The sequence below is a fragment of the Entelurus aequoreus genome, linkage group LG12, assembly GCF_033978785.1.
Source record: "Entelurus aequoreus isolate RoL-2023_Sb linkage group LG12, RoL_Eaeq_v1.1, whole genome shotgun sequence".
NCBI lineage: Eukaryota > Metazoa > Chordata > Actinopteri > Syngnathiformes > Syngnathidae > Entelurus > Entelurus aequoreus.
The window spans coordinates 52,054,790-52,077,289 of NC_084742.1; the positions used below are offsets into that span (position 1 = coordinate 52,054,790).

Below are 22,500 nucleotides of genomic sequence, written 5' to 3' on the forward strand. Positions count from 1 at the left end.
ATTAGACTAAAATATCAATAATATTAAGTTAACATAATTTGCCATTACATGGAGTAAATTTTTTTTGGTTCTCCCAAAATAGAAAGAAAGAGTACATTTAGTAAGAAAAGTTACAGTACTTTAGTGATACATATTATTTCTAGGCTTTTGAGGGCCAAACAAAATAAAGTGGCGGGCCACATCTGGCCCTCGGGCCTTGAGTTTGACACCAGTGCACTAGTACTTTCAAAATAAATAAAAAAAACAGTTTGAATATAGTTTTGATTCCCACTTACACTGTCATTTTTTTGAATTAATTATTTATTTATTTATTGACGACGTTTATTCCGTCCTTGTGGAGCTCATGCAAAGTTGACAACTGTTCCAAATGAAAGGTCGTTTTGTGACAACGTGCAATATTTCTGATGTCTTTAAGCGGTGAACTGGAAACACTGGCTAACGTTAGCGTCGACAGTTTTTTGACTTGCTACCTAGAAAATGCAGTAAAATACACCACAAGTTAACTCTCCGTTAAATGGGGAATGGGAAGCTATTCCCAGAAAATCTAGCTACATCAAAGCTACATTTCTATCTATTATATTCAACCTGAATAAATGGGTAACCTTATTTTTTATTTAAAAAAAAAAAAAAAATTCTTCCAAATTCAACATCAAAACTTTCAGTTTCAGAGTGACTATTCTCAAGTACGGTACAAAACCATACAAAATGCAACATAAAAAAAAACAAGTGTAAATTAAAAAAAAAAGGCTTCACAATAAGAAAGCTGTCCTATACCTCTGTGGTTCTATTGACCATCATCTGAAGCAGGAGAAACCAGGGAGGAAAATATCAGAACATTTAAACTACATTTTTTTTAATGTAGCCAGTTTCCCTTAGCTACATCACTTCACTTACGTCATTTAGTGAAGTACTTGACCCACAACAGGAAGTCACATGCTCAACATGCGACTTCCGCCCACTCCCCAATTTGAAACCACCGATGAACGGTAAGTATACTTTGTCATGATAAACTTAATTCACAGTCAAGATGGCGTTCACAGTGTTCTCTCTCTCTCTCTGTCAGATGAAATATACTAAAATAACGATGGACTGAATCCAATCCACTTTATTTATATAGCACATTTCAAAAAAACAATAGAAGTTTCACAAAGAAGTTGAGACATACATACTCGGAGAGTCAATAGTACAAAACATATAACTATAAAAGAATAAATACATCAAAGAAATCCCTTTAGGGTCAATGGATGGCTGACTAGCGCTTATACAGCTGCAGCCGGCCTCTGTAGATCCCACTCCCTCCCCTCTGTTGCAAGTTTTGTTGATTCTATGGCATACTTGCCAACCTTGAGACCTCCGATTCCGGGAGGTGGGGGGTGGGGGGTGGGGGGCGTGGTTGGGGGCGTGGTTAAGAGGGGAGGAGTATATTTACAGCTAGAATTCACCAACTCGAGTATTTCATATATATATATATATATATTATTATATTATATATATATATATATATATATGTATATATATATATATATATATATATATATATATATATATATATATATATATATATATATATATATATACATATATATATATATATATATATATGAAATACTTGACTTTCAGTGAATTCTGGCTATATATATTTATTTTATTATACATATAAATAAAATAAAAACTTGAATTTCAGTGTTCCGGAGGCTATCCAGTAGATGGCAGTATTGTCCTGTTGAAGAGTGTCACAACATTGCTGTTTACGGCAGACAAACTGCTTTACGGTAGACGATAACGTGACTGCAGTTGTTGTGTGTTGTTACCACGTTGGGAGGACGTTAATGAAACTGCCTAACAATAAACCCACATATGAAACCAAGAACTCGCCCTCGATCATTCTACAGTTATAACGTGATTGTGCAGGCACGCTGTTTATATCGTGGGAAAGCGGACGTGAAAACAGACTGTCGCCGCTGTCCCCACTCAGGTCCGCATGGAGCTGGAGGGGGCGTGGCCTCCAGCTCCAGCTGAATTCCGGGAGTTTATCGGGAGAAATTTTCTTCCGGGAGGTTATCGGGAGAGGCGCTGAATTCCGGGAGTCTCCCGGTAAAACCAGGAGGGTTGGCAAGTATGTTCTATGGAACATGTTTATGTGTGCTATGGCTATAAGTTTTTTTTCCCTTGGCCTCAGTCTGGACCCCCTCCCTGGAGTCCAGCCTTTGAATTTTTTGTATTGTTGTATATTCGGTCGTGTGATGGGAGATGAGCCAAGAAGACGCCCACGAGGAATCGTCAAACAATAAGCTTTATTTGTTTCAGCGAGCCTCAGACTGGAACTGCAGCTTCCAGGAGAAAGAGTATGGGCCTGATTACTTTTCTGTTGTCCTCTTGGACCACTATCATTAAATACCTTTGACACAAAGACCCCCACTCTTCGTAGCTCCAGCCTTCAATTGATTAACGTGGACCCCGACTTAAACAAGTTGAAAAACTTATTCGGGTGTTACCATTTAGTGGTCAATTGTACGGAATATGTACTGTACTGTGCAATCTAATAATACAAGTCCCAATCAATTAACCACTCCCCAACGTTTACCTGTGTCTCACCTTTTTTTTTCTAAGGGGCGCCGGAAGTTGGCAGACCCGTCAGCAATCCTTTTTCTGTCTCCCTGTAATGTTTGTCTGATCTTGAATGGGATTGTGCTGAAAATCAAATTCCCCCTCAGGGATTAATAAAGTACTTCTGAATCTGAAACTAAAATAGACTAAAATCACCCAACTCTCATGCTGGTTTAAAAGCCAAAGAGTAAAAATGTGTTTTAAGACGTGATTTAAAACTCATTAAAAAAGAGGGAGACGTCCGAATAGCAAGAGGGATATTGTTCCAACGTTTTGGAGCCACGGCAGAAAATGCACGATCCCCTCTGGGTTTTAAACGGGTGTGGTAAATTATACCATGTACCATTTCTTTATATGATTGTGAGCTAGCATGTGTTTGTATTTGGTCACAGAATCCTTTAGAGGATTTTTCTACTAAGGAATTATGCCCTTAGATAACTTCAAATGTGCACATGACCACCACAAGCTCTCGAGAGAGTGGTGGCTCTTGCCCCCATGACAACTGGAATCCAGGTTTGGATTTTAGGAGGTAGTGTAAAGACATTAGCAACATCTGGTAGGAAGCCCTCACAGGTAAGAGTAGAGGATAGGGGTCGGCGGTCACCCGACTCAAACCGATCAGAGGAAATAGATTTACTAGCCAAGCAACAATTTGGGCTTTGTCCAGACTGGCCGGCTTCAAGGCTAGAGCTACGAAGAGTGAGGGTCTTTGTGTCAAAGGCATTTAATGATAGTGGTCCAAGAGGACAACGGAAGAGTAATCAGGCCCATACTCTTTCTCCTGGAAGCTGCAGTTCCAGTCGTAGGCTTGCTGAAACAAATAAAGCTTATTGTTTGACGATTCCTCGTTGGCGTCTTCTTGGCTCATCACCCATCACACGACCAAATATACAACATTACAAAAAAATAGTTCCTCTGCGTTAGCACTTACAATAACAGTAGCTATGTTCACATGGACTCATTTAATCGGATTAAAAGCCTAACCGGAATAAAAATGCTTTATGTAAACACGCCATTCGGATCAAAATTTAATTCCGATCGAGACGGGTGGTTAATGTCCCAAATCATTGGGATTGGAGCGCATGAAAACACATCTTCCGAAATTCGGGTTAGAATTATCCTTACTGCCCATGTCTTTGATGTCAGCTATAATTTGTTGGTAGAAGTTGGACTGAATTTAATAGTCTCGGAAAGAAGCGATTGTCTTGCTGCCGTCTCCCCTTATTCAACATGTACAAACATAGCGTTATATACTGTTGAGTTGGTTCCTTTAAAATGAGACGAGCAAAAACAAAAGTATGATCTGCAGTGTCATGTGTCGATGTAACAATAAGAGGAGGGATCCAGTTGTCATCTCAACGAGCTGTTTTATTCACGACATTACAGCTATTTCAAGTGCTAACTACTAGCCTCAAACACACTACACACAATGTTGTAACATGTGCCAACCCGTACATAATCACAACATAAAAAGCATTTTAAAAAAGAGGTAAAACAAAAGTAGTGAACAGATAGAAACGTGATAAATAAATACAGTGATAACGTTGGACAAGCAGAAATGCACAAATCCTTGTTTGTTTACAGCGGAAATCACTGCTGCAGTGAGAAAACTCATCCAAGAGATGGCGCCACAGCACAAATGATACCACACCTCTCCGCTTGTGCGAGGTTTTGCGCATGTCAAAGTCAAGTATTCCAATTTAAGATGGGATCCATGAAAATGCACGTTATAATCAGATACTTTTTTTCAGTGTCCATGTACAGTACATAGTAACATTCTAATCCGAATGATGATCCGATTAAATAAATGTTGTCCATGTACACATGGCTAGTGTTGCTAATACTTGTTTAATATACAGGTCAAGGCACATCATTTTTTGGAGTTTTTTTCGAGGGATATACACTACCGTTCAAAAGTTTGGGGTCACATTAAAATGTCCTTATTTTTCAATGAAGATAACTTTAAACTAGTCTTAACTTTAAAGAAATACACTCTATACATTGCTAATGTGGTAAATGACTATTCTAGCTGCAAATGTCTGGTTTTTGGTGCAATATCTACATAGGTGTATAGAGGCCCATTTCCAGCAACTATCACGCCAGTGTTCTAATGGCACAATGTGTTTGCTCATTGGCTCAGAAGGCTAATTGATGATTAGAAAACCCTTGTGCAATCATGTTCACACATCTGAAAACAGTTTAGCTCGTTACAGAAGCTACAAAACTGACCTTCCTTTGAGCAGATTGAGTTTCTGGAGCATCACATTTGTGGGGTCAATTAAACGCTCAAAATGGCCAGAAAAAGAGAACTTTCATCTGAAACTCGACAGTCTATTCTTGTTCTTAGAAATTAAGGCTATTCCACAAAATTGTTTGGGTGACCCCAAACTTTTGAACGGTAGTGTATAAGCGGAATAGATGAAACCCATAAGCTACGCTGTGAGCTGTTTTGTACTTGTCGTTTTTAACCCTATTTAGAATGCACATGAAAGAGAAAGACATTTGTGTTTTGGTCTCATATAAGAATGATAAATGATTAGCAAAAATTTAAAAAGCGCAGTTTTCTTCTAACAAGTGAGGTTCTGTATTCGCGTCATTTAGGCCTTTTTGGAGCTCCTTCAAAAATGAACTCCTCCTAAAGATTTTGTCTCAATGCTACCATTAAAATCATGTGTACTTCATGGCGGGCTGTTGTGAAAAAGTATTTGTCATTGCATGTGGGTGTAGCATGGCTTCAAAGTATCAGGTATCAAAATACGAAACTGTCACACAAATGTAAAAGGAACTTCTTACCTTGGACTGGACATCGGCGTTATGGTCGTTCTGGAGGAGCAGGGCTGCCGATTTGGTGTCGTCTTTGCGAGCGGCGATGTGCAAGGCCGGCAAACGGACTTTTCCTTTTGTGTCATTCTCCAATAAAATGGAAACCACCTGATTGTGGCCCTGCTGAAGAGCAATGGCCAGAGGGGTGAAGCCATCCTGTGTGGGAGAGGACCAATAGGCATGAATACTTTTGGGATAGGTTCATATCTAAACTCTCGACTTCAGTCACTTCAGTCGCCATTCTTTAACACTAATACTGTGTACTAGCCCTCAAATGTTTTAGCAGATAATTATACTATACTTGATCAACCCAGAGCGCTATAAAAGAATCAAGGCAGCTTTAGAGGGGTCGGGTAGTCGGTGGTCCGGTACTGCAGGTACCATCTTCCCATATATTCTATTTCAATATCTTTGTATTTCACAATTGCAAGGTACTTTAATAACCAGTTAAATTTAAAACACAAATTTATTTATACAAAATATGTGAGTCCCCGCTTCAACTCTCCATCAGTTTGGGGGTCCTTGGCTTGGGAAACTTTGAAGACCCCTGGTTAAAGCTGAAGACTTATTCCTTCAATACTTCCAATCTTGTATAACGTCTCAGGAGTCACTCGCAGCAAAATAATGATAAGAAGGGACCGACGGTACTGGATGGGGGCGAAACTGTACCGTGACAATGGAGTAGAACCCTCAAATACCTACCTCATTCAAATACAGATGCCTGGTTGGCATAACAGACTGAGGTCCAAGTCACTCTCGCCTTATAAGCAGAGCCCTGCAGATTTTCACAGATCAACAACCTGAAGAGCGGCTTGACGTTTGGTCATCGGACAATGCAAGAGACAAATTCTTCAACTGTCAAACAATGCGAGACGAGAGCCTAGGTGCCTATACGTGTCAGACCTCCAGCTCAACGCACGACAAGGGTAGACTCTTCTGACACCGCAGTACAAAAAGAACTTGCCCAGCATGTTTCATCTGCAGATATGTCCAGCTGTCAAGCTGCTATTTACCTAAAACAGGGAGGCAGAGAGGGAAAACTCCCTCTCCCTCATACAACAAATCGCTGGGCCGTTAGGAGAAAACACAGGGAGTGTAACTCCGCTGTAACATAGACAAGAGCCAGTCCAATGCAGTAGAGTCCACCATCTTACCCAGCACCCTGCCTGGAGTCATGGTCCTTCAACCTCCGGAGTGGAAGTGCAGCAGATTCCACACAACCACTAGACCGAGCAAAGATGCTTTCCGTGACTGTAGCTGAGATCAAAGATCCATGCGTCATCTACCAAATTGGACGGCGACTGTGGACATATTCTGCGCCACATTACATCTGGGCTTGGAGGCCGTTGGATGAAGACCACTGCAACCAGTTGGAGGCGAGGGACTACAGCACCTTGCCAGCGACGAACGAACGCACCGCGTCACCACAGCAAACAAATAGTGAGTTGTATTGTATTGTGGTGGGGGGTAAAACACCAATAAATTGCTTTCAACTATTTTTTATAGGCAAAGTTGATTTGAGATCTGAGTGTTTTGAGATACAAGCTCAGTCATAGAATAAATAAAGCTCGTAAGTTGAGGCACCACTGTATATACTTGGTGCGACCATGCCTCGCCTCTACCTCCAGCGACCTCCAGGCAAGATTGAGTTTGACACCCATGTCTAGGAGCACGCTAAGGCTAGGACCTATGAATCCATCCAGGGTGTTCAAAGTCTTCCTTCCAGGTCCAGTTTTCTTAGATGCGTGAGCCGGGTCAACTGAGTTCTAATCTCAGTGCCATTTGGATGAAATAGTTCCTTGCCCTGTCTGTAGGGTTGCACCCAGACACTCTGTGGAAGGAGCTAATAAAGATGTAATTTTGGTTTCTATACAAAGCTTGTGACCGTAGGTGGTCACAAAACCCTCACTCCTCTCCACCTGAGGCACGATCTTCGACCCCAAATTTCCACTCTCTGGGGCCACAAAACTACAAATTGTTTTTACTCCCTTGGTATTCCTTCAGAATCACAAACATCAACTTCAACAGATCTAGAACCAAAGGACTCTTCACCTCTGTGGCAGTGCTCTGGTTGCCTCCGTTCTCAAGAAGGTATCGCACCACATCCAAGTGATTCTCCTGGGCGGCCATGTAGAGTGGAGTGAATCCATTCTGCACAATAAAACAAAGGATATAGCAACAAACCGTAGACCAAGAACTGGGGAACCTGATACCATTTGATTTCACCTGAGATTGTGTGTTGATGTCGGCACCTTGCTTGACCAGAATCTTCACCACTTCAATCTGACCCGCGAGAGAGGAGATGTGTAGAGCTGTATTTCCTTTCTAAATTCAGGTCAAAACAAAACAAAACAAAACAGTCAAGAACATATTCTTGAGATCAACATGCAAATAGAACCCATAATTAAAACACACTTTCTTCTACAAACCCCGTTTCCATATGAGTTTGGAAATTGTGTTAGATGTAAATATAAACGGAATACAATGATTTGCAAATCATTTCCAAACCCTTATTCAGTTGAATATGCTACAAAGACAACATATTTGATGTTCAAACTGATAAACATTTTTTTTTTGCAAATAATCATTAACTTTAAGAATTTGATGCCAGCAACACGTGACAAAGAAGTTGGGAAAGGTGGCAATAAATACTGATAAAGTTGAGGAATGCTCATCAAACACTTATTTGGAACATCCCACAGGTGAACAGGCAAATTGGGAACATGTGCATTCACTAAAAAGCTTTACTAAAAAGAGAAGTTTTCAAATGTTTCTTAAAAGTGTCAACACAGGTAAGATCACGGAGGGACTGGTGCAAGTTGTTCCAGAGTCCGGGAGCTATAGCCTGGAATGCCAGGTCTCCACGGGTTTTAAAACGAGTTTTTGGGATCTTTAGAAGACCCTGGCCAGAAGACCGGAGGCTGCGCCCTGAACAGTAGGGGCATAACAAGTCAGTGATGTACTGAGGGGCCCCACCATGCAACGCACGGAATGTTAGGACTAAGATCTTAAACTCATTTCGGAATTTAACTGGAAGCCAATGAAGACTGGATACAATGGGGGTGATATGGCCTGTTCTGGGTGCACCGGTCAAAAGTCTGGCGGCTGAATTTTGTACCGTCTGAAGTCTATTTATTGTTGACTTGTTGAGAAGAGTGAAAAGAGAATGGCAATAGTCAATACGAGACGAAATGAACGCGTGAATGATCATTTCGAGATCCAGTTTTGACAACAAATATCTAATTTCAGAAATATTTCTGGGATGATAAAAACAGTTTTTGGTCAGTTGACGACAGTGACCCTCCAAAGACATTGACTGATCCAACACAAGCCCAAGGTTTCTGAGGCTGCATTGAACAGATGCACCCAGAGCACCAATTGAGTTCTTGATCAGGGGGATCTTTTTATCGGGAGCAGTTGTCTTCGATTGATTGATTGATTGATTGATTGATTGATTGATTGAGACTTTCATTAGTAGATTGCACAGTACAGTACATGTTCCGTACAATTGACCATTAAATGGTAACACCCGAATAAGTTTTTCAACTTGTTTAAGTCGGGCATTGAATTATTTACATTATTTACAATCCGGGGGTGGCATGTGGAGGGGGTTGGGACGGGGGGGTTAGGTTTGGTTGATATCAGCACTTCAGTCATCAACAATTATATCATCTGAGAAATGGACATTGAAACAGTGTAGGTCTGACTTTGTAGGATATGTACAGCGAACAGTGAACATAGTGAGCTCAGAAAGCCTAAGAACAAGTATATACATTTGATTATTTGTCAGAATTGATCTACTATTTAATACAGGATACACATTTTGTATGTGTGGCTATCATGAATTGATTAACGTGGACCCCGACTTAAACAAGTTGAAAAACTTATTCGGGTGTTATCATTTAGTGGTCAATTGTACCGAATATGTACTAAACTGTGCAATCTACTAATAAAAGTTTCAATCAATCAATCAATGCGTTTATGCACAAAAAAAGTTCAAGGACCCCAGCCCAAAAATGCATAGGAAGTCAGCCATTTTAGTTAGAAAAGGTCGTATTAAATGTCATATTGGGAACTTAAAAGTCAAATCCTCTGACGCTGAAATTGCAGAAAGCAAGTCAAAATTTGCTAAGTGAATGTTTCGAGTGGAAAAGATGCATACAAAAATATCAAAAACCTATGAGACAAAACTTTAACTTTACACTTTTAAAATGTCGAATTATGGATGACAGCGAAATATTTGGCTTGCAACAGGCGACCAAATGCAAAAACAAAATGTATATATTACGTGTTATAAGCGAAATATGATAATTGGTATCCTGCGTATTCGCTGTCATCACTGTTTGAACAGGAATGGCAACTGACTCTTTTTGAGGAAACAGCTCATTTGGACAGAAGACTTGAAGCAGCAAATACACAAAGCTTTTACTTGCAGTTGTGTTCATGTCCCGATCAATAGCTTGCCTGCTGAAGGCATCATAATATAATATAGCTTGTCCTATTTATCCCAGGTGTTCACATATTACAATGTAGAACAGGGGTCTCAAACTCAATTTGCCTGGGGGCCGCTGGATGCAGAGTCTGGGTGAGGCTGGGCCGCAAGAAAAGATTTCTTAAAAAAGTTATTTTAAAATGTCTTTATTTTTATTTTCAACACAAAATAAAATCAAAATATAAATGAAGAAAATGAGAATTAAGTAAATAAATCAGTCATAAGTAATAACAAGAGAGGAGAAGTCTAGCAAAACTCCTAGCCATTATGGACAACACCTCCCACCCACTACACTCGGACCTTGCGAGAATGAGCACGTTCGGTGGAAGGCTCAGACTCCCAAAATGCAACACGGAACGGCACAGAAGGTCCTTCATACCGACAGCCATCAGTCTGTATAATGCATATGTTCTTTGACTGCACTTAAATGTACAGTATATGTAGTATATGTACAATATATTTATATTATTTAATTATTATATTTATAATATAAATAAATGATAAATGGGTTATACTTGTATAGCGCTTTTCTACCTTCAAGGTACTCAAAGCGCTTTGACAGTATTTCCATATTCACCCATTCACACACACATTCACACACTGATGGCGGGAGCTGCCATGCAAGGCGCTAACCAGCAGCCATCAGGAGCAAGGGTGAAGTGTCTTGCCCAAGGACACAACGGACGTGACTAGCATGGTAGAAGGTGGGGATTGAACCCCAGTAACCAGCAACCCTCCGATTGCTGGCACGGCCACTCTACCAACTTTGCCACACCGTTGTCTATTGTGAGCGAACTGTGGTGCTGAATTTCCCCCAGGGATCAATAAAGTGCTTTCTATTTCTATTCTATTCTAACAATAATAATTTGATTTCTCCAGTCAGCAACAAAGTATACACATACACATAACGTGCAACCCGGTTCACTCGCTCATCTCCCTGGTATTTTGCATACTCGTCAGCATGTCCAGTTGTTGACGTTTTAAATTGTATTTCTTGTGCACGGCAACTTTCTCTGTGCAAATAAGACACGTCGGGGTGCCCCTGTGCTCAACAAAGAAATATTGCATCTCCCACTTTTCCTGGAATTGTCTTTGCTCATCCCTAACCTTTCTCTTCACTGCAGGCTTTGAAAAAGACATGTTTGGGGTTGTGGAATATATTTGTATTCAGCCGATGCACGGAGAATAATGTTATTTCCGCAATGTGTGTCGTTCCGCTTTTCCTCCCGACAGAAACACGGCGGTCGGCGTAAAGTACCGGGGAAAAGTGACGGCTCCCGGAGTGTTATATGGCGTCATATAAAAATATATGTAGTGTTCATCGTGTGAGGCAATGCAAATTAAACAATAAAAAAAACAAATAACGGTTTGAATTGGTCCAGGTTATCGGGGACTTTATTACTGACGGACAGGTGTCGCCGTGTGACCGCAGACAACCCTCGTCTCCATGACAACGTTTCTCTCACTTTCACTCATTTGCCGCTTTTCCACTAACGCAGTGGTATTTTGGACCCAAATAACACAAATCGTCTTTGTCTGGAGCCAACGGGAGGGGGCAGGGGGGGGGTTGGGGGCTCACTGTGGAGTTTACAGCGAGAGAGAGCAAAAGAGAGAGAGAGAGAGCGAGCGAGGGAGTGAGGGAGGGAGGGAGAGAGAGAGAGCGAGAGAGCGAGCGAGGGAGGGAGGGCGGGAGGGAGGGAGGAAGAGCGCCGTGCGGGTCTCGTGGAAAAGCAGCAAAACGTTTCTCTGCTTGCATCACACAAGTGACGTCAATGTTCGGCCCTCGAGAGCCATATACCACACCATGATTGGTAGATTCCTTGTAGCCCGGAAGAGTTAGGGCTACAAGGAAATCTGGGTATTTTTTCTGTTGTGTTTATGTTGTGTTACGTGTGGATGTTCTCCCAAAATGTGTTTGTCATTCTTGTTTGGTGTGGGTTCACATTGTGGCGCATATTTGTAACATTGATAAAGTTTTTTTTATACGGCCACCCTCAGTGTGACATGTGTGGCTGTTGACTAAGTATGATTTGCATCCACTTACGTGTGTCTGTTGAAGCCGCATACAACATGTGACTGTGCAGGCACATTGCTTGTACGGAGAAAAAGTGGACGTTAAACCTCTGCCCTCAATATTGTTGTCCTCGGAATGCTTCAGCACACAGCGCTGTCAAGCGGCATTCATATAAAACTCGCGGGCCGCACTAACATTAAACGTTCATATTGAGTTGCGGGCCGCACAATAACGTCTCGCGGGCCGCAATTGGCCCGCGGTCTGCATGTTTGAGACCCCTGATGTAGAACAATCATCACTTTTTACAAAACCTAAAACCAGTGAAATTGGTACGTCGTGTAAATCGTCAATAAAAACAGAATACAATGATTTGCAAATCCTTTTCAACTTATATTCAATTGAATAGACCGCAAAGACAAGATGTTTAATGTTCGAACTGATAAACTTTGTTAATATTTGCAAATATTAGCTAATTTGGAATTTGATGCCTGCAACATGTTTCAAAAAAGACTGAGAAAGTTGAGGAATGCTCATCAAGCACTTATTTGGAACATCCCACAGGTGATCAGGCTAATTGGGAACAGGTGGGTGCCATGATTGGGTATAAAAGCAGCTTCCATGAAATGCTCAGTCATTCACAAACAAGGATGGGGCGAGGGTCACCACTTTGTCAACAAATACGTGAGCAAATTGTTGAACAGTTTGAGAACAACATTTCTCAATGAGCTATTGCAAGGAATTTAGGGATTTCACCATCTACGGTCCGTAATATCATCGAAAGGTTCAGAAAATCTGGAGAAATCACTGCACGTATGCGACAAGGCCCGTGACCTTCGATCCCTCCGGTGGTACTGCATCAAAAACCGACATCAGTGTATAAAGGATATCACCACATGGGCTCAGGAACCCTTCAGAAACGACTGTCAGTAATTACAGTTAGTCGCTACATCTATAAGTGCAAGTTAAAACTCTACTATGCAAAGTGAAAGCCGTTTATCAACAACACCCAGAAACGCCGCTGACTTTGCTGGGCCCGAGCTCATCTAAGATGGACTGATGCAAAGTGGAAAAGTGTTATGTGGTCTGACGAGTCCACATTTCAAATTGTTTTTGGAAACTGTGGACGTCGTGTCCTCTGGACCAAAGAGGAAAAGAACCATCCGGACTGTTAAAAGCGCAAAGTTCAAAAGCCAGTATCTGTGATGGTATGGGGGTGTATTAGTGCCCAAGGCATGGGTAACTTACACATCTGTGAGGGCACCATTAATGCTGAAAGGTACATACAGGTTTTGGAGCAACATATGTTGCCATCCAATCAACGTTATCATGGACGCCCTGCTTATTTCAGCAATGCAATGCCAAGCCACATTCTGCACGTGTTACAACAGTGTGGCTTCATAGTAAAAGAGTGCGGGTACTAGACTGGCCTGCCTGTAGTCCAGACCTGTCTCCCATTGAAAATGTGCGGCGCATTATGAAGCCTAAAATACCACAACGGAGACCCCCGGACTGTTGAACAACTTAAGCTGTACATCAAGCAAAAATGGGAAAGAATTCCACCTGAAAAGCTTCAAAAATTGGTCGTTTACTAAATGTTGTTAAAAGGAAAGGCCATGTAACACAGTGGTAAAAATACCCCTGTGACAACTTTTTTGCAATGTGTTGCTGCCATTGAATTCAAAGTTAATGATTATTTGCAAAAAAAATAAAAAATAAATATGATGGTGTCATTATGGATTTTATCCATCCATCCATCCATCCATCCATCTTCTTCCGCTTATCCAAGGTCGGGTCACGGGGGCAGCAGCCTAAGCAGGGAAGCCCAGACTTCCCTCTCCCCAGCCACTTCGTCCAGCTCCTCCCAGGGGATCCCAAGGCGTTCCCAGGCCAGCGTGTCCTGGGTCTTCCCTGTGGCCTCCTACCGGTCGTACGTGCCCGAAACACCTCCCTAGGGATGCGTTCGCATGGCATCCCGACTAAATGCCCGAACCACCTCATCTGGCTCCTCTCCATGTGGAGGAGCAGCGGCTTTACTTTGAGCTCCTCCCGGATGACAGAGCTTCTCACCCTATCTCTAAGGGAGAGACCCGCCACCTGGCGGAGGAAACTCATTTGGGCCGCTTGTACCCGTGATTTTATTCCCAGTGTGAGGGACATTTGATTGACTCCCATTATCACAGATAAAGACGACCCCACTAGATTCCCAACCTCAATCTCCAGTTGACTTCGGTTTTCCTTACCTTTGTGGCAGAATTCAAGGCAACTCCCCTTTCTAGCAGCTCCTGGACCAGGTCTACATGGCCCTCCTTGGCTGCCAGGTGCAGTGCGTTGAGACCATTCTGAAATACAAAACAAGGTCAATCGTTAAGTGCTACTTACTTTATCATTACTAAAGAGTGTTCGACTATTTATCCATTTCTGTAACATTACAAGGATTTACCATATTTTTCCGGACTATAAGGCGCACTTAAAATCAGTTTTTTCCATGGAGGCTGGCTGCCGCTAAAAAGCGCTACTCAACCGTCCATCACCCCGAAGAAGAATCAAGCTGTGGTGAAGGCGTGGCGTGGGGTTGGGGTGTGTGTTTGTGTATATGCCCATTGTCTTGGGTGTAGTGATGTGTCCATAGGCCTGGGGCCGTTCTGCATGCAATGCAAGCAAAGTTCGACTCCCAGGTGTCGTTGAGGAGGGAGGGAGGTCAAAAGCGTCCATCATTGAGGTGTCCTCGGGGGATGTTTTCAGAATATCCTGCTTCTGTTTTGCAGCGTCAAGGCCATTCGAGGGAGTCAAATCGTAGATTTTTGTTTTTCCAAGCGAGCAGACATTTCCATGGCTTGTCTGTTCTATTTGTTCATGCTGGCTGCTCTCATATCCAATTTTCGCATTTCAACAAGCTTTTCCATGATGTGATCCATCTTGCGATTCAGTTCAGAAATCGCCACAGGCTGTGATGCCACAGCCCGACCCAAGACTTCCATTGCGACGAACAGCCTTTGGGCTCCTTGAGTGGCTGCCATCGTCTTACGAATTTGACGATACACCAGAGCAATGCCCAGCCCAATCAGCAGGTGCCCCGCGATCATGGTTCCAAATAGGTAGATGTCTTCCACGTCCTCGATGGAAAGGACTGAGAAGCACATGATTTTCCATTTCTCCCACGAATCTCTCACGTACCCCGCAGCAATGGTTCCATCAGGGCAGCCAGGCTCCCCAGAACCTCTTTTCCTCGTCAAAAAGATTTTGTCAATTGAGTCGAGAGTCCAGCTAATCAATTCCATGTCTGATGTTTAGATTTGGAGGACAGCGCAGAGAAAGAGGCTTCAAAAAAGTGTAGACAGGACAAGACAAAGAGAGCAAGCAGGGAGAAGACGGGAGGAGAGAAAAATGCGACCGCCCTCACCAAGAGCAAGGCAGAAAAACCGGTGCGCCTTATGTATGAAAAAAGATCGAAAATAGACCATTCATTGGCAGTGCGCTTTATAATCTGGTGCGCCCTATGGTCCGGAAAATAGGGTATTTATAAAATTACTTTTAAAATAGTAACATTAACAGGCACCTTTCCGGGAACTTAAGGATACGGTACAAAACAAGAAATAAAGAAATAGAAAACACAACATAAAGCATCAGTTAACATTGTGCTAACAAGTCTTGAACAAGTGTGAGCTCAAATAAATGGCTGATGTTAAAGTGAATAAGCAGGTTTTGAGTCATTGATTTGAGGGTTATTCCAGAAAGTAAATTGACTCTGAGTCAGTTACTATGGTAACTTAGTTGGTGAACCTGACCTGCTCGGCGGCAGGGTTTCTTGAACAAACCGTGACTTTGAAGTTGACGTAAGCTGTCAGAAACGGTGTGGTTTTTTTTCCATACGCCCGTAGATGTCCAAGCTAGAAGACTTTATTGTCATCGGACCCAATCTTAAAACACCGCAGACATGCCAAATCGGAGTGAAATCGTTTTGTTTCTTCGCTAACAGGCACTGCCAATACAAGAGAGTCATCTATTGACGGCCCATGGGCCAAATTTGGTTTACCAGAGCCTTTTGTCTGGTCCACATCACGCAAATAATGAGACCATAAAGTTTTCCACAAAACTGCTCATTACTGGAGAACTTTTAATGAGTGGTTATAGCTCAATGGGTAGAAGAAGTCTGTTTGTGGGTTCAAATCCCACACAGGAGGAATGGTCGCATTCAATATTACTAGGTATTTAAAAAGTATTCATAGTTGTATTGTCATAATTAAATGCATATTATATCTACATTATGTTTATATTGACATTGGTATTCTAATGTACAAAACCCAAAACCAGTGAAGTTGGCACGTTGTGTAAATGGTAAATAAAAACGGAATACAATAATTTGAAAATCCTTTTCAACTTATATTCAATTGAAAAGACTAAAAAGACAAGATATTTAATGTTCGAACTGGAAAATGTTATTTTTGCAAATATTAGCTCATTTAGAATTTGATGCCTGCAACATGTTTCAAAAAATCTGGCACAAGTGGCAAAAAAGACTGAGAAAGTTGAGGGATGCTCATCAAAAGACTTATTTGGAACATCCCACAGTTGAACAGGCTAATTGGGAACAGGTGGGTGCCATGATTGGGTATAAAAGTAGCTTCCATGAAATGCTCAGTCATTCACAAACAAGGACGGGGCGAGGGTCACCACTTTGTGAACAAATGCGTGAGCAAATTGTCCAACAGTATAAGAACAACATTTCTCAACGAGCTATTGCAAGGAATTTAGGGATTTCACCATCTACGGTCCGTAATATCATCAAAAGGTTCAGAAAATCTTTAGAAATCACTGCAATGCCAAAAACCAACATTGAAAGCCTGTGACCTTCGATCCCTCAGGCCGTACTGCATCAAAAACTGACATCAGTGTGTGAAGGATATCACCACATGGGCTCAGGAACACTTCAGAAAACCACTGTCAGTAACTACAGTTTGTCGCTACATCTGTAAGTGGAAGTTAAAACTCTACTATGCAAAGCCAAAGCCATTTATCAACAACACCCAGAAACGCAGCCGACTTCGCAGGCCCCGAGCTCATCTCAGATGGACTGATGCAAAGTGGAAAAGTGTCCTGTGGTCTGACGAGTCCACATTTCAAATAGTTTTTACGTAAGCGATGATATTATGGACCTTGGATCCCTCAGGCGGTACTGCATGAAAAAGCGACATCAGTGTGTAAAGGATATCACCACATGGGCTCAGGAACACTTCAGAAAACCACTGTCAGTAACTACAGTTGGTCGCTACATCTGTAAGTGCAAGTTAAAACTCTACTATGCAAAGCGAAAGCCATTTATCAACAACACCCAGAATCGCCGCCGGCTTCCTTGGGCCCGAGCTCATCTAAGATGGACTGATGCTGGTGTTCTGTGGTCTGACGAGTTCAAATTTCAAATTGTTGCTGCCATTAATTTCTAAGTTAATGATTATTTGCAAAAAAAATAAGTTTCTCAGTTCGAACATTAAATATCTTGTCTTTGCAGTGTATTCAATTGAATATAAGTTGAAAAGGATTTTCAAATCATTGTTTTCTGTTTTTATTTACCATTTACACAGCGTGCCAACTTCACTGGTTTTGGGTTTTGTACAAATGTTATAGAAAACCTTTTCTTTGTTTTAGTCCTCTCGCACTTCAAGGCGCGTAGTGCCAAAAGTAGCAACCAGGACTCTCCATTTTGGGTCAACTGCTGGCAAAGTTTTGAGCTTGTGCCAGAGTCACGTTACAGGCTTTAAGGTCCGGAGCTATTACATTCAACAAGGGGCACCTGTGGGTTCTCTCCGCCCGGCTTGCTGGGGATTGAAAGCCAGGATGGTGCTAGTTGGATGTTCCACAGGTAGGCGAATGACGTGGCCATACAGTACCAGCACACCCGCCTCATTGCTGCAAGATGGGATACTGGGAGCATTTGGGTTTGGGCTCTTAAAGTCCTGTTTGTGACGCGCTGGCTCCATGCTATGTCTTCAATCAACCTGAGGGCCCTGCTATCTAAACCATCAAGCCTGGCTGCCAGTGGTATTCAGTGGCCATGTTTTGGAGTCTGACAGAGGCTGCTAGGGCACGGCGTTGGTCGACTGAGGTCGCCAGTGTTTGAAATTGTCGAGCCCTGGTATTTAAAAGAGCAGACAAAGAGGGTGGCATTAAAAAAGAGGGATGATGGTTCAGGTCCCTCGCCTACATGCATAAGCCCGGTCTTAGGCCAGCTTATCTTCAGGCCAAACGTTTTGGACTCCTCGTCGAACACGCTGGGAGCTTCGCTGAACAACGGTGTGTCATCTGCATATTCAAGGTCCTTGAGGGTGTAGTTACCAAGTTTGTCCTGGGCATGGCGTGCAGTGGAGTCTCCTCTATGGGGTCTTGGGGCACTAGGAGGTTAACCCCTTTACTACTGTTACCCCAGGTGGCCCTTGGCAAAGGCCTAGTGCCTGACTGCCCCCTAGCCAGGGATACGGTGAAGACCTCAATGGCGGAGCAGGCGGAAGACAGTAGATTTAAGAACTACCACAATAGTGGTAGTGGCGATGGTGGATGAAGGCTGCAGCAGAAAAGGGTCCCCAGTCGTCTTGGACTCCATGCCACTGGACCCTGACCCGATTTCTGTCAAGGATCGTGTGGTGACTGTCTGTGCACCGGTCTCCCCACGTAAAACAAAGTCACGCACAGGCATACTCCAGAAAGGGATACACCCCTACCAGGAGGATCGTCATACTCGTTCGAGTGACCGCCGATGATGATGATGATGATGAGTTACCAAGTGGCAACCCAGGGATCTGCTCGCAGACTCTTGACACAATTAATCAGGGACACAATTAAAACATTTCAGGAGCATGAAAAACAGCCCTGCCTTACCACCACTGTTATGGCGAACCACTCGGAGCCCGACCATTAGCTTGTACGCAGCTTTCAGCACCCTGGTACAGCTTCCAAAAGAGTGTGGTGATTGTGGTTTGGGCTCCGAGAGACTTCAGGATGGTACAGAGAGTCTCATGGTCCCCTGTGTCGAAGGCAGCCTTAAGGTCAATGAGGGAGATGAAGAGGTGCCGGTCCTTTTTGAACTCCATGGCCTTTTCTATTTTGAGCCGGAGAGCAGAGATGAGATCGATGGTGGGCATGAATCCGGCTTGTTGTTGGCGGTGTCTGCTTCTGGTTGCGTGTAAAGCGTGGGTGAGTAGAATGGAGGTGGATAGTTTGTCCGAAACTGCCCAAAACCATCGGTCTACGCCAGGGTTCTACCAGCCCGTCAGCTGACTGGCGATCGCAGGGCCAACGACCCGGCATGGTAAAAATAAGAGCTATGAACCCAACCAAGTCAATGGAGGACCCCTACTGTGTCATATGGGCTATAGGAACTACTGTACATGTACATGTGTATGGAAAACATCCGTCTGGAGAGCTGTAAGAAAATGATCTCAGATGTTTCTGCATATTACTCACAAAAGCAACATGGTCTAACATTGACAGTACTTGGTAAGAAACATATATATTGTTGGTCAAAAACAATTGAGAGCTTCCTTTATATCAAAAGAAGTATTCAAAACAAAATACGTCTGCCATAGCTGTCGATTATATCAAGAAAATGTTTATTTTTATTTTTATCTATTAAACTCTCCCAGTAAAATCCATATTTCAATTAAGATTTGTATTTTGTATTCTTGTAATGCATTTGTAAAACACTTTCAAATGCCATTGTTCTATAAATAAAGTTATAAAAAAAAATACGACAAAATCACACAATTTTGTGGGTAAAAAAATCGTAATATTACACTAATTAGTACAAAACCCAAAACCAGTGAAGTTGGCATGTGTAATTAATAAATAAAAACAGAATACAATGATGTGCAAATCCTTTTCAACTTATATTCAATTGAATAGACTGCAAAGACAAGATACTTAATGTTCAAACTGAGAAACTTAATTTTTTTTGCAAAAAATCTTTAACTTAGAATTTAATGGCAGCAACACATTGCAAAAAAGTTAGCACAGGAGCATTTTTACCACTGTGTTACATGGCCTTTCCTTTTAACAACACTCAGTAAACGTTTGGGAACTGAGGAGACACATTTTTGAAGCTTTTCAGGTGGAATTATTTCCCATTCTTGCTTGATGTACAGCTTAAAGGCCACTACTACCGACCACACAGTCTGATAGTTTATATATCAATGATGAAATCTTAACATTGCAACACATGCCAATACGGCCGGGTTAACTTATAAAGTGCAATTTTAAATTTCCCGCTAAACTTCCGGTTGAAAACGTCTATGTTTGATGACGTATGCGCGTGACGTCAATGGTTGAAATGGAAGTATTCGGACACCATTGAATCCAAAACAAAAAGCTCTGTTTTCATCGCAAAATTCCACAGTATTCTGGACATCTGTGTTGGTGAATCTTTTGCAATTTGTTTAATGAACAATGAAGACTGCAAAGAAGAAAACTGTATGTGGGATCGGTGTATTAGCGGCTGGCTGCAGCAACACAACCAGGAGGACTTTGATTTGGATAGCAGACGCGCTAGCCGTCGACCGCACGGATGATCGGGTGAAGTCCTTTGTCGCTCCGTCGATCGCTGGAACGCAGGTGAGCACGGGTGTTGATGAGCAGATGAGGGCTGGCTGGCGTAGGTGGATAGCTAATGTTTTTAGCATAGCTCTGTGAGGTCCCGTTGCTAAGTTAGCTTCAATGGCGTCATTAGCAACAGCATTGTTAAGCTTCGCCAAGCTGGAAAGCATTAACCGTGTAGTTACATGTCCATGGTTTAATAGTATTGTTGATTTTCTGTCTATCCTTCCAGTCAGGGGTTTATTTCTTTTGTTTCTATATGCAGTTAAGCCCGATGCTATCACGTTAGCGCCGTAGATAAAGTGCTTCGCCGATGTATTGTTGTGGAGATAAAAGTCACTGTGAATGTCCGTTTTGCGTTCTCGACTCTCATTTTCAAGAGGATATAGTATCCGAGGTGGTTTAAAATACAAATCCGTGATCCACAATAGAAAAAGGAGAGAGTGTGGAATCCAATGAGCCAGCTTGTACCTAAGTTACGGTCAGAGCAAAAAAAGATGCGTCCTGCACTGCACTCTAGTCCTTCACTCTCACGTTTCTTATCCACAAATCTTTCATCCTGGCTCAAATTAATGGGGTAATCGTCGCTTTCTCGGTCCGAATCGCTCTCGCTGCTGGTGTAAACAATGGGGAAATGTGAGGAGCCTTTCAACCTGTGACGTCACGCTACTTCTGGTACAGGCAAGGCTTTTTTTTATCAGCAACCAAAAGTTGCGAACTTTATCGTCGATGTTCTCTACTAAATCCTTTCAGCAAAAATATGGCAATATCGCGAAATGATCAAGTATGACACATAGAATGGATCTGCTATCCCAGTTTAAATAAAACAAATTCATTTCAGTAGGCCTTTAAGTTGTTCAACAGTCCGGGGGTCTCCGTTGTGGTATTTTAGTCTTCATAAGGCACCACACATTATCAATGGGAGACAGGTCTGGACTACAGGCAGGCCAGTCTAGTACCTGCACTCTTTTACTATGAAGCCACGCTGTTGTAACACGTGGCTTGCTTGGCATTGTCTTGCTGAAATAAGCAGGGGCGTCCATGATGACTTTGTATGTACCTTTCAGCATTAATGGCGCCTTCACAGATGTGTAAGTTACCCATGCCTTGGGCACTAATACACCCCCATACCATCACAGATGCTGGCTTTTCAACTTTGCGCCTTTAACAATCCGGATGGTTCTTTTCCTCTTTGTTCCGGAGGACACGACGTCCACAGTTTCCAAAAACAATTTGGAAATGTGGACTCATCAGACCACATAACACTTTTCCACTTTGCATCAGTCCATATTAGATGAGCTCGGACCCAGCGAAGCCGGCAGCGTTTCTGGGTGTTGTTGATAAATGGCTTTCGCTTTGCATAGTAGAGTTTTAACTTGCACTTACAGATGTAGCGACCAACTGTAGTTACTGACAGTGGTTTTCTGAAGTGTTCCTGAGCCCATATGGTTATATCCTTTACACACTGATGTCGCTTTTTGATGCAGTACCGCCTGAGGGATCGAAGGTCCGTAATATTGTCGCTTACATGCAGTGATTTCTCTAGATTCTCTGAACCTTTTGATGATATTACGGACCGTAGATGGTGTAAGCCCTAAATTCCTTGCAATAGCTCGTTGAGAAATGTTGTTCTTAAACTGTTGGACAATTTGCTCACGTATTTGTTTACAAATTTTGTGAATGACTGAGCATTTCATGGAAGCTGCTTTTATACCCAATCATGGCACCCACCTGATCCCAATTAGCCTGTTCACCTGTGGGATGTTCTAAATAAGTCTTTGATGAGCATTCCTCAATTTTCTCAGTCTTTTTTGCCACTTGTGCCAGCTCTTTGGAAACATGTTGCAGGCGTCAAATTCCAAATATTTGCAAAAAATAACAAAGTTTTCCAGTTCGAAAGTTAAGTATCTTGTCTTTGCGGTCTATTCAATTGAATAGAAGTTGAAAAGGATTTGCAAATCATTGTAATCTGTTTTTATTTACC

At 42.3% G+C, this 22,500-nt stretch overlaps 1 protein-coding gene across 12 annotated transcripts in view; it reads right to left on the reverse strand.

Moving 5' to 3' along the window:
* The window catches only part of ank2b (ankyrin 2b, neuronal), a 163,944-nt gene that overhangs the window by 92,342 nt on the left and 49,102 nt on the right, over window positions 1–22,500 (reverse strand). For 10 of the 12 annotated variants that reach the window (XM_062066222.1, XM_062066227.1, XM_062066224.1 and 7 more), the window contains exons 3-5: window positions 14,177–14,275; window positions 7,483–7,755; window positions 5,401–5,586 (exon numbers count right to left, since the gene is read on the reverse strand). In XM_062066222.1, the coding sequence (XP_061922206.1) occupies window positions 5,401–5,586; window positions 7,483–7,755; window positions 14,177–14,275 (558 nt within the window). Of the gene's footprint in view, window positions 1–774; window positions 799–5,400; window positions 5,587–7,482; window positions 7,756–14,176; window positions 14,276–22,500 lie in introns of all 12 variants that reach the window. The other 2 variants (XM_062066223.1, XM_062066226.1) reach the window with 2 other exon arrangements.